At 40.0% G+C, this 15,220-nt stretch overlaps 1 protein-coding gene across 1 annotated transcript in view; it reads right to left on the bottom strand.

Annotated features, from left to right (window-relative positions):
* The window catches only part of LOC141164769 (sodium- and chloride-dependent betaine transporter-like), a 40,612-nt gene extending 25,691 nt beyond the window's left edge, over nucleotides 1-14,921 (bottom strand). The window contains exon 1 of the mRNA XM_073650308.1: nucleotides 14,232-14,921. Coding sequence (XP_073506409.1) covers nucleotides 14,232-14,319 — 88 coding nt within the window. The 5' untranslated portion in view covers nucleotides 14,320-14,921. The remainder of the gene's footprint in view (nucleotides 1-14,231) is intronic.
* Nucleotides 14,922-15,220: the final 299 nt, after the last annotated feature.

The following is a 15,220-nucleotide window of genomic DNA, read 5'->3' as shown; positions in this document are numbered from 1 at the left end:
GATGGGGTGTAACCTCTGCTTCGCAGGTCTCCATCGCTATATCCAGAAGTCACCAAGGGTGCTATCCTTATAGCAGTTCAAACTGTGAGAATCCTGTAGAGCTCTGGGGAACTTCCCTGATGGAGAACAGCAGGTATGGCAGTAGGCAATCCCAGTCTTGCCGATCCTTCTCCACGACCTTCTTCAGCATAGGCTTCAAGGTCTTGTTGAATCTCTCCACCAGGCTGTCCGCCTGTGGATGGTATCCCGACGTCCGGAGCTGTGTAATATGGAGAACCTTACACAACTCCCTCATAACCTTGGACATAAAAGGAGTTCCCTGGTCTGTCAGGATCTCCTTTGGCAAGCCAATCCGGGAGAAAATATGCACTGGCTCTCTGGCTATACTCCTAGCGAAGGAGTTTCTCAGTGGTACCGCCTCTGGATACCGAGTGGCATTGTCCAGCACTACCAGGATGCATTGGTGTCCCCTAGCAGACTTTACCAAGGGCCCAACAAGGTCCATGGCTATCCGATCAAATGGGACCTCTAAAATAGGCAATGGCACTAGAGGGCTTCGGAAGTGGGACACTGGAGCAGTTAGCTGACAGGTGGGGCAGGACCAGCAGTAATTAACAATCTCTCTGTGACATCCAGGCAAGTAGAACCTCTGCAGGACCTGCTCTTGGGTTTTCTCGACTCCCAGATGCCCACCCAAGATATGAGAATGGGCCAAGTCTAGCACTCTACACCTATAGGGCTCCGGCACCACCAACTGCTCTACCATTTCCCCTCTTGGTTTAGTGACCCGATAAAGCAGTTCCTCATTTAGTGTGAAATATGGGAACCTGGTGTCAGCCCCCGGCTTTTGAGCAACCCCATTTATTACAGACACATTATCAAATGCATTTTTCAATGTGAGATCCTTCATCTGAGCAGTACCAAAATTCCCCCCAGAAACCCCCAACTCAGGAATCTCGGCCTCTTGGGTCACCGTTTCGTCCTCACCGGCAAGGACACACAGGGGGAATTCATCTGTCTCTGACTGCGTTGGGGATTCACTATGGTGGAACCGGCTCCTTCCTGAGTCACGTGGTACGCCTGCTTTCCGCCATAAGTCCCAGAACAGGCTAAAGTCCCGCACTATTATTACTGGGTGTAGCAGGTACTTAACTACTCCAACCTGATGGGACTCAGCGCCACAATTCGTTTTTATAGTCACTCTGGCAACAGGGTAGTTTTTGGCATCCCCGTGAATACAGCTGACGCCCACGTTTTTCCCGGGGATCAACTGGTGGGAAATTGTGGCCCTTATCAGAGTTACCAAACTACCCGAGTCCAAGAGTCCCATCACCTGCATCCCATTTATTGTTACGGGACACGCCTGTGGCCCCTCACCGGGCTGACAGTCCACACTGCAGGCTGGATAGGCATAATACGAACAGCACCTCCCCATGCTGCAGTTCATCTGTTCGGAGGACATAGGACAACAGGCGGCTATGTGTTCAGGACCGTGACATCTCCAACAGGTCAATTCTTTACCAGCGGCTTTTGGCAACCCCTCAGCGACCCCTTGGGATCTCAAAGTCCCCCCAGTGGTGGCTCTACTACCCCTCTTTTGAGATTCGGGCTTCTTCTTGGTACCCCAGTACGGGGATAGAACAACGCCCGGCTTCCTTAGGGACCTGTCTACCACCTGGTACCTTTCTACTAGGCCCACTAGGTCGCCTGCATTTCGGGGGTCCCCCTGGGCAAGCCAGGTCTGCACCGGCCTGGGAAAGGAGTGGATAAATCTGTCCATAACGACATGCTCTACCATCTGGGGTGGAGGACTCCGGCTGCAACCACTTCTGTACCAGATACAGCAGATCGATCATTTGGGAGCGAGGGGGTTTATCACTGCAATACACCCAGTAGTGGACCCTTTGAGCTCGGACAGACATAGTCACCCGTGAGCGTGCAAGTATCTCAGTTTTTAGTTTGGAATATTCCTGGGCATCCTGTGATGCCAGGTCATAATAAGCCTTCTGGGGCTCACCAGTTAAATAGGTGGCCAACACCTCCACCCACTACTCCTGCAGCAGCTTCTCCCACTCGGCTATCCTTTCAAACACAGTCAAAAAGACTTCCACATCATCTCCCGGGGTCATTTTTTGCATCACTCGTCTTACCACCTTCCGGACATATGTGTCGTCACCACCTGGACTTGGCGAGGGGCTGCTGGCCTCCCATGAACCTCCTCTGTGAGCAACTCAATATGTTGTCAGTACTGGTCTTGTTGCTGCTGTAGGTGCTGCTGTTGGGCTTGCTGTTGCTGCTGTTGAGCTTTCACAAGGTGCTTAATAAGGTTCCCCATGCTGTCTGACTCAGCTTCCTGGCTCACTGCCACCTTCACCCAGGACATGTAGTCCCTCTTGTAGCAGTGACACGTGTTCGCTGGGAACGCTGCCCACACTTCTAACACCACCTGTGGTAGATCGGCTCACTCGGCTGCACACGGCAGTAAACACGGAATGTTGTCTCTTTAAATTGTTGGTTTATTAAAACCAATATAGAACTCATAAAAATAAACAAGGCCCTTCTGGCATAACGGCAAAACAAAAGAAAATGTCCAGCATAGTCCTTGCACCTGCCAGGGTCCGGCCACTCAGGGTTAGCAAAACACACGGTTCAGATTAGCACAAAACACAAGCTCCTCTCTCTGGAGCTGGCTTCCAGATACTGAACCCCACCTGAGTCAAAAGGCTGGGGTAGAGATATGCTGAATGGCCTCCCATTCGCACTATGGCCATTCACAAAAAACCAAGCCCTTTCAAAATGGCTGATTAACCCTCTCAGCTCTTAACATGCTGGAGAAAACTTTCAGGTTTCACATCACTGAAACTAATAGTCTCAGTGAAACATATCTTCCATCCAGCACTCTGTCAGTGACATTATCACAACAGTCATGGCCGAAAGTGTTGGCACACTTGAAATTGTTCCAGAAAATGAAGTATTTCTCCCAGAACATTATCACAATTCCACATGTTTTGTTATACACATGTTTATTTCCTTTGTGTGTATTAGAACAACACAAAAAAAACTGAGAAAAAAGGCAAATCGGACATAATTTCACACAAAACCCCAAAAATGGACTGGACAAATTTGTTGACACTCTTAACTTAATATTTGTTTGCACACCCTTTGGAATGAATAACTGCAATCAATCACCTCCTATAACCATCAACAGGCTTATTACACCTCTCACCTGGAATTTTGGACTCTTCTTTTGCAAACTGCTCTCATATTTGAAGGCGCCTTCTCCCCACAGCAATTTTAGGATGAAAATGAACTCTTCTGCGCTTTGTTTTCATCGATTTCTGGGGACTTCTTGAATTATGTTTGGGGTCATTGTCCTGCTGGAAGACCCATGACCTAGGACACACACCCAGCTCTCTGACACTGGGCAATACATTGCAACCCAAAATCCTTTGGTAATCATCAAATTTCATGATGCCTTACACACAATCAAGGCACCCAGTCCCAGAGGCAGCAAACCAACCCTAAAACATCTTTGAACCTCCACCAGTTTTGACTGTAGGTACTGTGTTCTTTTCTTTGTAGGCCTCATTCCATTTTTGGTAAACAGTATTATAATGTGCTTTACAAAAAAGCTCTATCATGGTCTCATCTGTCCACAAGACGCTTTCCCACAAGGATTTTAGCTTACTCACATACATTTTGGGAAACTGCAGTTTAGCTTTTTTATGTCTCTGTGTCAGCTGTGGAGTCCTCCTGGGTCTCCTGCCATAGCGTTTAATTTCATTCAAATGTCGACGGATAGTTGGCGCTGACATTGATGCACCCTGAGCCAGGACAGCTTGAATTTCTTTGGAACTTTATTGGGGCTGCTTATCCACCATCTGGACTATCCTGCATTGCAACCTTTTATCAATTTTTCTCTGCCATCCACGTTCAGGCAGATTAGCTACAGTGTCATGGGATGTAAACGTCTTGATTATGTTGCCCACCGTGGACAAAGGAACATCAAGATCTCTGAAGATGGACTTGTAACCTTACGATTGTTGATATTTTTCAACAATTTTGGTTCTCAAGTCCTTAGACAGTTCTCCTCTCCTCTTTCTGTTCTCCATACTTAGTGTGACACCCACAGACACACAATGCAAAGAGTCAATTTCTCCTCTTTTTCTCTGGTTTCAGGTATGATTTTCATATTGCCCACACCTGTTACTTGCCACAGGTGAGTGTGAACGAGCATCACATGCTTGAAACAAAGTTGTTTACCCACAATTTTGGAAAAGTTCCAACAAATTTGTCTGGCACATTTTTAGGGTTTTGTGTGGAATTATGTCCAATTTGCCTTTTTTTCTATTTTTTTTTGTGTTGTTCCAATAAACACAAAGGGAATAAATGTACATATAACAAAACGTGTAACTGCAATAATTTTCTGGGAGAAATACTTCAATTTCTGTAACAATTTCAAGGGTGGCAACACTTTTGTCCATTTCTGTATGGCACTATTATATAAGCACTACATAGTACTGTTATGTGCTCTCTGTATGGTACTATTATATAGGCACTACATAGTACTGTTATGTGCTTTCTGTATGGCATTATTATACAGCATAGGCACTACATAGTACTGTTATGTGCTCTCTGTATGGCACTATTATATAGGCACTACATAGTACTGTTATGTGCTTTCTGTATGGCATTATTATACAGTATAGGCACTACATAGTACTGGTATGTACTCTCTGTATGGCGCTATTATATAGGCACTACATAGTACTGGTATATACTCTCTGTATGGCACTATTATATAGGCACTACATAGTACTATTATATGCTCTCTGTATGGCACTATTATATAGACACTATATAGTACTGTTATGTGCTCTCTGTATGGCACTATTATATAGGCACTACATAGTACTGGTATGTGCTCTCTGTATGGCACTATTATATAGGCTCTACTTAGTACTATTATATGCTCTCTGTATGGCACTATTATATAGGCTCTATATAGTACTGTTATGTGCTCTCTGTATGGCACTATTATATAGACACTACATAGTACTATTATATGCTCTCTGTATGGCACTATTATATAGGCACTACATAGTACTATTATATGCTCTCTGTATGGCACTATTATATAGGCACTACATAGTACTATTATATGCTCTCTGTATGGCACTATTATATAGGCTCTATATAGTACAGTTATGTGCTCTCTGTATGGCACTATTATATAGGCACTACATAGTACTGTTATGTGCTCTCTGTATGGCACCATTATATAGGCTCTATATAGTACTGTTATGTGCTCTCTGTATGGCACTATTATATAGACACTATATAGTACTGTTATGTGCTCTATGTATGGCACTATTATATAGGCACTGCATAGTACTATTATATGCTCTCTGTATGGCACTATTATATAGGCACTATATAGTACTGTTATGTGCTCTGTATGGCACTATTATATAGGCACTATATAGTACTGTTATGTGCTCTGTATGGCACTATTATATAGGCACTATATAGTACTGTTATGTGCTCTGTATGGCACTATTATATAGGCACTATATAGTACTGTTATGTGCTCTGTATGGCACTATTATATAGGCACTATATAGTACTGCTATGCTTTCTGTATGGCACTATTATATAGGCACTATATAGTACTGTTATGTGCTCTGTATGGCACTATTATATAGGCACTATATAGTACTGCTATGCTTTCTGTATGGCACTATTATATAGGCACTATATAGTACTGTTATGTGCTCTGTATGGCACTATTATATAGGCACTATATAGTACTGCTATGCTTTCTGTATGGCACTATTATATAGGCACTACATAGTACTGTTATGTGCTCTCTGTATGGTACTATTATATAGACACTACATAGTACTGGTATGTGCTCTCTATATGGCACTATTATATAGGCACTATATAGTACTGTTATGTGCTCTGTATGGCACTATTATATAGGCACTATATAGTACTGTTATATGCTCTCTGTATGGTACTATTATATAGGCACTATATAGTACTGTTATGTGCTCTCTGTATGGCACTATTATATAGGCACTACATAGTACTGTTATGTGCTCTCTGTATGGCACTATTATATAGGCACTACATAGTACTGGTATGTGCTCTCTATATGGCATTATTATATAGGCACTACATAGTACTGGTATGTGCTCTCTGTATGGCATTATTATATAGGCACTATATAGTACCGTTATGTGCTCTCTGTATGGCACTATTATATAGGCTCTATATAGTACTGTTATGTGCTCTCTGTATGGCACTATTATATAGGCACTACATAGTACTGGTATGTGCTCTCTATATGGCATTATTATGTATGCACTACATAGTACTGGTATGTGCTCTCTGTATGGCACTATTATATAGGCTCTATATAGTACTGTTATGTGCTCTCTGTATGGCACTATTATATAGGCTCTATATAGCACTGTTATGTGCTCTCTGTATGGCACTATTATATAGGCTCTATATAGTACTGTTATGTGCTCTCTATATGGCACTATTATATAGGCACTACATAGTACTGGTATGTGCTCTCTGTATGGCACTATTATATAGGCACTATATAGTACTGTTATATGCTCTCTGTATGGCACTATTATATAGGCACTACATAGTACTGTTATGTGCTCTCTGTATGGCACTATTATATAGGCACTACATAGTACTATTATATGCTCTCTGTATGGCACTATTATATAGGCACTTTATAATACTGTTATGTGCTCTCTGTATGGCACTATTATATAGGCACTATGTAGTACTGTTATGTGCTCTCTGTATGGCACTATTATATAGGCTCTATATAGTACTGATATGTGTTCTGTATGGCACTATTATATAGGCTCTACTAAGTACTATTATATGCTCTCTGTATGGCATTATTATATAGGCACTATATAGTACTGTTATGTGCTCTCTGTATGGCACTATTATAAAGACACTATATAGTACTGGTATGTGCTCTCTGTATGGCACTATTATATAGGCTCTATATAGTTCTGATATGTGCTTTCTGTATGGCACTATTATATAGGCACTATATAGTACTGTTATGTGCTCTCTGTATGGCACTATTATATAGGCTCTATATAGTACTGTTATGTGCTCTCTGTATGCCACTATTATATAGGCTCTATATATTACTGTTATGTGCTGTGTATGGCACCATTATATAGGCTCTGTATAGTACTATTATATGCTCTCTGTATGGCACTATTATATAGGCACTACATAGTACTATTATATGCTCTCTGTATGGCACTATTATATAGGCACTACATAGTACTATTATGTGCTCTCTGTATGGCACCATTATATAGGCTCTATATAGTACTGTTATGCTCTCTGTATGGCACTATTATATAGGCTCTATATAGTACTGTTATGTGCTCTCTGTATGGCACTATTATATAGGCACTACGTAGTACTATTATATGCTCTCTGTATGGCACTATTATATAGGCACTTTATAATACTGTTATATGCTCTCTGTATGGCACTATTATATAGGCACTATATAGTACTGTTATGTGCTCTCTGTATGGCACTATTATATAGGCACTTTATAGTACTGATATGTGCTCTCTGTATGGCACTATTATATAGGCACTATATAGTACTGTTATGTGCTCTCTGTATGGCACTATTATATAGGCACTATATAGTACTGTTATATGCTCTCTGTATGGCACTATTATATAGGCTCTATATAGTACTGTTATGTGCTCTCTGTATGGCACTATTATATAGGCACTATATAATACTGATATGTGCTCTCTGTATGGCACTATTATTTAGGCACTACATAGTACTGTTATATGCTCTCTGTATAGCACTATTATATAGGCTCTATATAGTACTGTTATGTGCTCTCTGTATGGCACTATTATATAGGCACTATATAGTACTGATATGTGCTCTCTGTTTGGCACTATTATATAGGCACTATATAGTACTGATATGTGCTCTCTGTATGGCACTATTATAGGCACTATATAGTACTGATATGTGCTTTCTGTATGGCACTATTATATAGGCACTATATAGTACTGTTATGTGCTCTCTGTATGGCACTATTATATAGGCACTATATAGTACTGTTATATGCTCTCTGTATGGCACTATTATATAGGCTCTATATAGTACTGTTATGTGCTCTCTGTATGGCACTATTATATAGGCACTACATTGTACTGTTATGTGCTTTCTGTATGGCACTATTATATAGACACTATATAGTACTGTTATGTGCTCTCTGTATGGCACTATAATATAGGCTCTATATAGTACTGTTATGTGCTCTCTGTATGGCACTATTATATAGGCACTACATAGTACTGTTATGTGCTCTCTGTATGGCACTATTATATAGGCACTACATAGTACTGGTATGTGCTCTCTGTATGGCACTATTATATAGGCACTACATTGTACTGTTATATATTCTCTGTATGGCACTATTATATAGGCACTATATAGTACTGTTATGTGCTATCTGTATGGCACTATTATATAGGCTCTATATAGTACTGTTATGTGCTCTCTGTATGGCACTATTATATAGGCACTACATAGTACTGTTATGTGCTCTCTGTATGGCACTATTATATAGGCACTATATAGTACTGTTATATGCTCTCTGTATGGCACCATTATATAGGCTCTATATAGTACTATTATATGCTCTCTGTATGGCACTATTATATAGGCACTATATAGTACTGTTATGTGCTCTCTGTATGGCACTATTATATAGGCACTACATAGTACTGTTATGTGCTCTCTGTATGGCACTATTATATAGGCACTATATAGTACTGTTATATGCTCTCTGTATGGCACCATTATATAGGCTCTACATAGTACTATTATATGCTCTCTGTATGGCAGTATTATATAGACACTATATAGTACTGTTATGTGCTCTCTGTATGGCACTATTATATAGGCACTACATAGTACTGGTATGTGCTCTCTGTATGGCACTATTATATAGGCACTACATAGTACTATTATATGCTCTCTGTATGGCACTATTATATAGGCACTACATAGTACTGGTATGTGCTCTCTGTATGGCACTATTATATAGGCACTACATAGTACTGTTATGTGCTCTCTGTATGGCACTATTATATAGGCACTATATAATACTATTATATGCTCTCTGTACGGCACTATTATATAGGCTCTATATAGTACTGTTATGTGCTCTCTGTATGGCACTATTATATAGGCATTATATAGTACTGATATGTGCTCTCTGTATGGCACTATTATATAGGCTCTACATAGTACTGTTATGTGCTCTCTGTATGGCACTATTATATAGGCACTATATAATACTATTATATGCTCTCTGTACGGCACTATTATATAGGCTCTATATAGTACTGTTATGTGCTCTCTGTATGGCACTATTATATAGGCACTATATAGTACTGATATGTGCTCTCTGTATGGCACTATTATAGGCACTATATAGTACTGATATGTGCTTTCTGTATGGCACTATTATATAGGCACTATATAGTACTGTTATGTGCTCTCTGTATGGCACTATTATATAGGCACTACATTGTACTGTTATGTGCTTTCTGTATGGCACTATTATATAGACACTATATAGTACTGTTATGTGCTCTCTGTATGGCACTATTATATAGGCTCTATATAGTACTGTTATGTGCTCTCTGTATGGCACTATTATATAGGCACTACATAGTACTGTTATGTGCTCTCTGTATGGCACTATTATATAGGCACTATATAGTACTGTTATGTGCTCTCTGTATGGCACTATTATATAGGCACTACATTGTACTGTTATATGCTCTCTGTATGGCACTATTATATAGGCACTACATAGTACTGGTATGTGCTCTCTGTATGGCACTATTATATCGGCACTATATAGTACTGTATGTGCTCTCTGTATGGCACTATTATATAGGCACTACATAGTACTGTTATGCGCTCTCTGTATGGCACTATTATATAGGCACTACATAGTACTGTTATGTGCTCTCTGTATGGCACTATTATATAGGCTCTATATGGTACTGTTATGTGCTCTCTGTATGGCACTATTATATAGGCACTACATAGTACTGTTATGTGCTCTCTGTATGGCACTATTATATAGGCTCTATATAGTACTGTTATGTGCTCTCTGTATGGCACTATTATATAGGCACTAAATAGTACTGTTATGTGCTCTCTGTATGGCACTATTATATGGGCACTACATAGTACTGTTATGTGCTCTCTGTAAGGCACTATTATATAGGCTCTATATAATACTATTATATGCTCTCTGTACGGCACTATTATATAGGCTCTATATAGTACTGTTATATGCTCTCTGTATGGCACCATTATATAGGCTCTATATAGTACTGTTATGTGCTCTCTGTATGGCACTATTATATAGGCTCTATATAGTACTGTTATGTGCTCTCTGTATGGCACTATTATATAGGCACTACATAGTACTGTTATGTGCTCTCTGTATGGCACTATTATATAGGCACTACATAGTACTATTATATGCTCTCTGTATGGCACTATTATATAGACACTATATAGTACTGTTATGTGCTCTCTGTATGGCACTATTATATAGGCACTACATAGTACTGGTATGTGCTCTCTGTATGGCACTATTATATAGGCACTACATAGTACTATTATATGCTCTCTGTATGGCACTATTATATAGGCACTACATAGTACTGTTATGTGCTCTCTTTATGGCACTATTATATAGGCACTACATAGTACTGGTATGTGCTCTCTGTATGGCACTATTATATAGGCTCTACATAGTACTGTTATGTGCTCTCTGTATGGCACTATTATATAGGCACTACATAGTACTGGTGTGTGCTCTCTGTATGGCACTATTATATAGGCTCTATATAGTACTGTTATGTGCTCTCTGTATGGCACTATTATATAGGCACTACATAGTACTGTATGCGCTCTCTGTATGGCACTATTATATAGGCACTACATAGTACTGTTATGTGCTCTCTGTATGGCACTATTATATAGGCTCTATATGGTACTGTTATGTGCTCTCTGTATGGCACTATTATATAGGCACTACATAGTACTGTTATGTGCTCTCTGTATGGCACTATTATATAGGCTCTATATAGTACTGTTATGTGCTCTCTGTATGGCACTATTATATAGGCACTAAATAGTACTGTTATGTGCTCTCTGTATGGCACTATTATATAGGCACTACATAGTACTGTTATGTGCTCTCTGTATGGCACTATTATATAGGCTCTATATAATGATGACACAAAGCTAGGAGGGATAGCTAATACTAGAGAAGAGAGAGAGAGGATTCAAAAAGACCTAAATAAACTGGAGCAGTGGGCAGCAACCAACAGAATGGTTTATAACAGGGAAAAATGCAAAGTACTACATCTGGGCAATAAAAATGAAAAAAGCATATACAGAATGGGAGGAATAGAGCTAAGCAACAGCACATGTGAAAAAGACTTAGGTATACTAATAGATCATAGACTGAACATGAGTCAACAGTGTGATGCAGCAGCAAAAAAGGCAAATACAATTCTGGGATGTATTAACAGGAGCATACAGTCTAGATCACGTGAAGTCATTATCGGTCTTTACTCCTCTTTGGTCAGACCTCATCTGGATACTGTGTACAGTTTTGGGCACCACATTTTAAAAAAGACATCGACAAACTGGAGCAAGTTCAGAGAAGAGCGACCAGAATGGTGACTGGTCTGCAAACCATGTCCTATGAGGAACGGTTGCAGGATTTGGGAATGTTTAGCTTGCAAAAAAGAAGACTGAGAGGAGACTTAATAGCTGTCTACAAATATGTCAAGGGCTGTCACATTGTAGAAGGATCATCTTTATTTTCATTTGCACAAGGAAAGACTAGAAGCAATGGGATGAAACTAAATGGGAGGAGACACAGATTAGATATTAGAAAAAACTTTTTGACAGTTAGGGTGATTAATGAGTGGAACAGGCGGCCACGAGAGGTGGTGAGTTCCCCTTCAATGGACGTCTTCAAACAGAGGCTGGACAGACATCTGTCTGAGATGATCTAGTGAATCCTGCTTTGAGCAGGGGGTTGGACCAGATGACCCAGGAGGTCCCTTCCAACTCTACCATTCTATGATTCTATGATTCTATGATTCTATGATTCTAATACTATTATATGCTCTCTGTACGGCACTATTATATAGGCTCTATATAGTACTGTTATATGCTCTCTGTATGGCACCATTATATAGGCTCTATATAGTACTGTTATGTGCTCTCTGTATGGCACTATTATATAGGCACTACATAGTACTGTTATGTGCTCTCTGTATGGCACTATTATATAGGCACTACATAGTACTGTTATGTGCTCTCTTTATGGCACTATTATATAGGCACTACATAGTACTGGTATGTGCTCTCTGTATGGCACTATTATATAGGCACTACATTGTACTGTTATATGCTCTCTGTATGGCACTATTATATAGGCACTATATAGTACTGTTATGTGCTCTCTGTATGGCACTATTATATAGGCACTACATAGTACTGTATGCGCTCTCTGTATGGCACTATTATATAGGCACTACATAGTACTGTTATGTGCTCTCTGTATGGCACTATTATATAGGCTCTATATGGTACTGTTATGTGCTCTCTGTATGGCACTATTATATAGGCACTACATAGTACTGTTATGTGCTCTCTGTATGGCACTATTATATAGGCTCTATATAGTACTGTTATGTGCTCTCTGTATGGCACCATTATATAGGCTCTATATAGTTCTGTTATGTGCTCTCTGTATGGCACTATTATATAGGCACTATATAGTACTGTTATGTGCTCTCTGTATGGCACTATTATATAGGCACTACATAATACTATTATATGCTCTCTGTATGGCACTATTATATAGACACTATATAGTACTGTTATGTGCTCTCTGTATGGCACTATTATATAGGCACTACATAGTACTGGTATGTGCTCTCTGTATGGCACTATTATATAGGCACTACATAGTACTGTTATGTGCTCTCTTTATGGCACTATTATATAGGCACTACATAGTACTGGTATGTGCTCTCTGTATGGCACTATTATATAGGCTCTACATAGTACTGTTATGTGCTCTCTGTATGGCACTATTATATACGCACTATATAGTACTGTTGTATGCTCTCTGTATGGCACCATTATATAGGCTCTATATAGTACTATTATATGCTCTCTGTATGGCACTATTATATAGGCACTATATAGTACTGTTATGTGCTCTCTGTCTGGCACTATTATATAGGCACTACATTGTACTGTTATATGCTCTCGGTATGGCACTATTATATAGGCTCTATATAGTACTGTTATGTGCTCTCGGTATGGCACTATTATATAGGCTCTACATAGTACTATTATATGCTCTCTGTATGGCACTATTATATAGGCTCTATATAGTACTGATATGTGCTCTCTGTATGGCACTGTTATATAGGCACTATATAGTACTGTTATATGCTCTCTGTATGGCACCATTATATAGGCTCTATATAGTACTATTATATGCTCTCTGTATGGCACTATTATATAGGCACTATATAGTACTGTTATGTGCTCTCTGTATGGCACTATTATAAAGACACTATATAGTACTGTTATGTGCTTTCTGTATGGCACCATTATATAGGCACTATATAGTACTGTTATGTGCTCTCTGTATTGTCGTACTGATAATGCTCTACAAGGATCTATGTGATCTGTAAAGGCGGTATAATGTAGACTCTGCACTGTGCTTTTATGTGCTTTCTATATAGCACTTTACAGTAGGTACCGTACTGTATGGTACTGGTAACCGCTCTCTATGGTACCACTATGTAGGCACTGTACTGTTTTATGCTTTTCCGATGCTACGATTATGCCATCTATATTTTGCAGTAAATGTAGACATTAGATGTTGTTTTTTGTGCGGTAGTTTACTGTAGGCACCATATGGCGGTGTTATGCTCTCCATATGGTGCCATTATGGAGACACTGCATGCTGCTGCTCTGTGCTTTCTGTATGCTTCTATTTACCACTGTGATTTCAGCACTATATGGCATTTATGTTGAGTATATAATATACTAGAAAAGCTTCTTACCTGGAAGATTACCCGTCATCTGCCCAGATGGAGCTGCCATCTCTACGGCATCTAAGCTCATCTGAAAACTTGTTTGGTGGCAATGCATCCTCCTCCCTCGGGCAGAGACGACAGTGGCAGCAAGAAGGAGGAGATACGTGGAGGACAACTCAATGGCTGGTATGTTACGCTGCCCTATATACACGCTCTGTGGTGCCCTGTATATGGATATATGGCGGGCACAAGGTGCACTGTAGTCAGTGTCATCTATGCACTGTGGCAACACGTGGCACTATTGTATGGACATTGGACACTGTAGATGATAATTTTTGAGAAAAATCCCCTTTATGGCCGCAGTAATGGCGCAGTAATGGCGCTGGAACAGTGAGCCGCTGCCATAGCCCATTCATGCTCAGGAATGATTAATTGAGCTTCTGCACATGTTGATCACCAGCGTCGTATTCAGATGCGGATCGTCTGTTCTTCAAAACTATTCTTGATATTCTCCTCTAATCCTTTCATCAGAATGATTGTTCGCATCCTCCTCTGATACTTTTATCACAACAATTCTTCACATCCTTCTCTCATCCTCTCATCAGACAGATTATTGCATCCTCCTCTGATCTTTTCATGAAAACGATTCTTTCTATTCTCTTCTGATCTTTTGATGAGAACAATTCTATGTATCCTCCTGTGATTCTTTCATCAGAACTATTCATCACACCTTCCTCCACTCCTTTATATATATAAATTCTTTTTGGGAGTCAACAACCGTGAATCATGCGGGCGGGGACTCGAGCACCCGCGATACATGGTGCATACCCGAGTACCCGATGCAAACTCAAGTAGCGAACACTTGTGGTCAAGACTAATGACAACAAATTCAATATGATGACCTAATGATATAAAATTCTGTGTCGTACCTCTGGGTTCAAAATGTTCACTATACCCCTTGATAAAATCCTTGATGGGTGTAGTTTCCAAAATGGGGTCACTTGTTGGGGGTTTCC

This window comes from Phyllobates terribilis, unplaced genomic scaffold, assembly GCF_046119375.1.
Source record: "Phyllobates terribilis strain yellow unplaced genomic scaffold, ASM4611937v1 Scaffold_10__3_contigs__length_209671492, whole genome shotgun sequence".
In the NCBI taxonomy this organism is placed as follows: domain Eukaryota; kingdom Metazoa; phylum Chordata; class Amphibia; order Anura; family Dendrobatidae; genus Phyllobates; species Phyllobates terribilis.
This window is presented reverse-complemented; position numbering and strand designations above follow the sequence as displayed.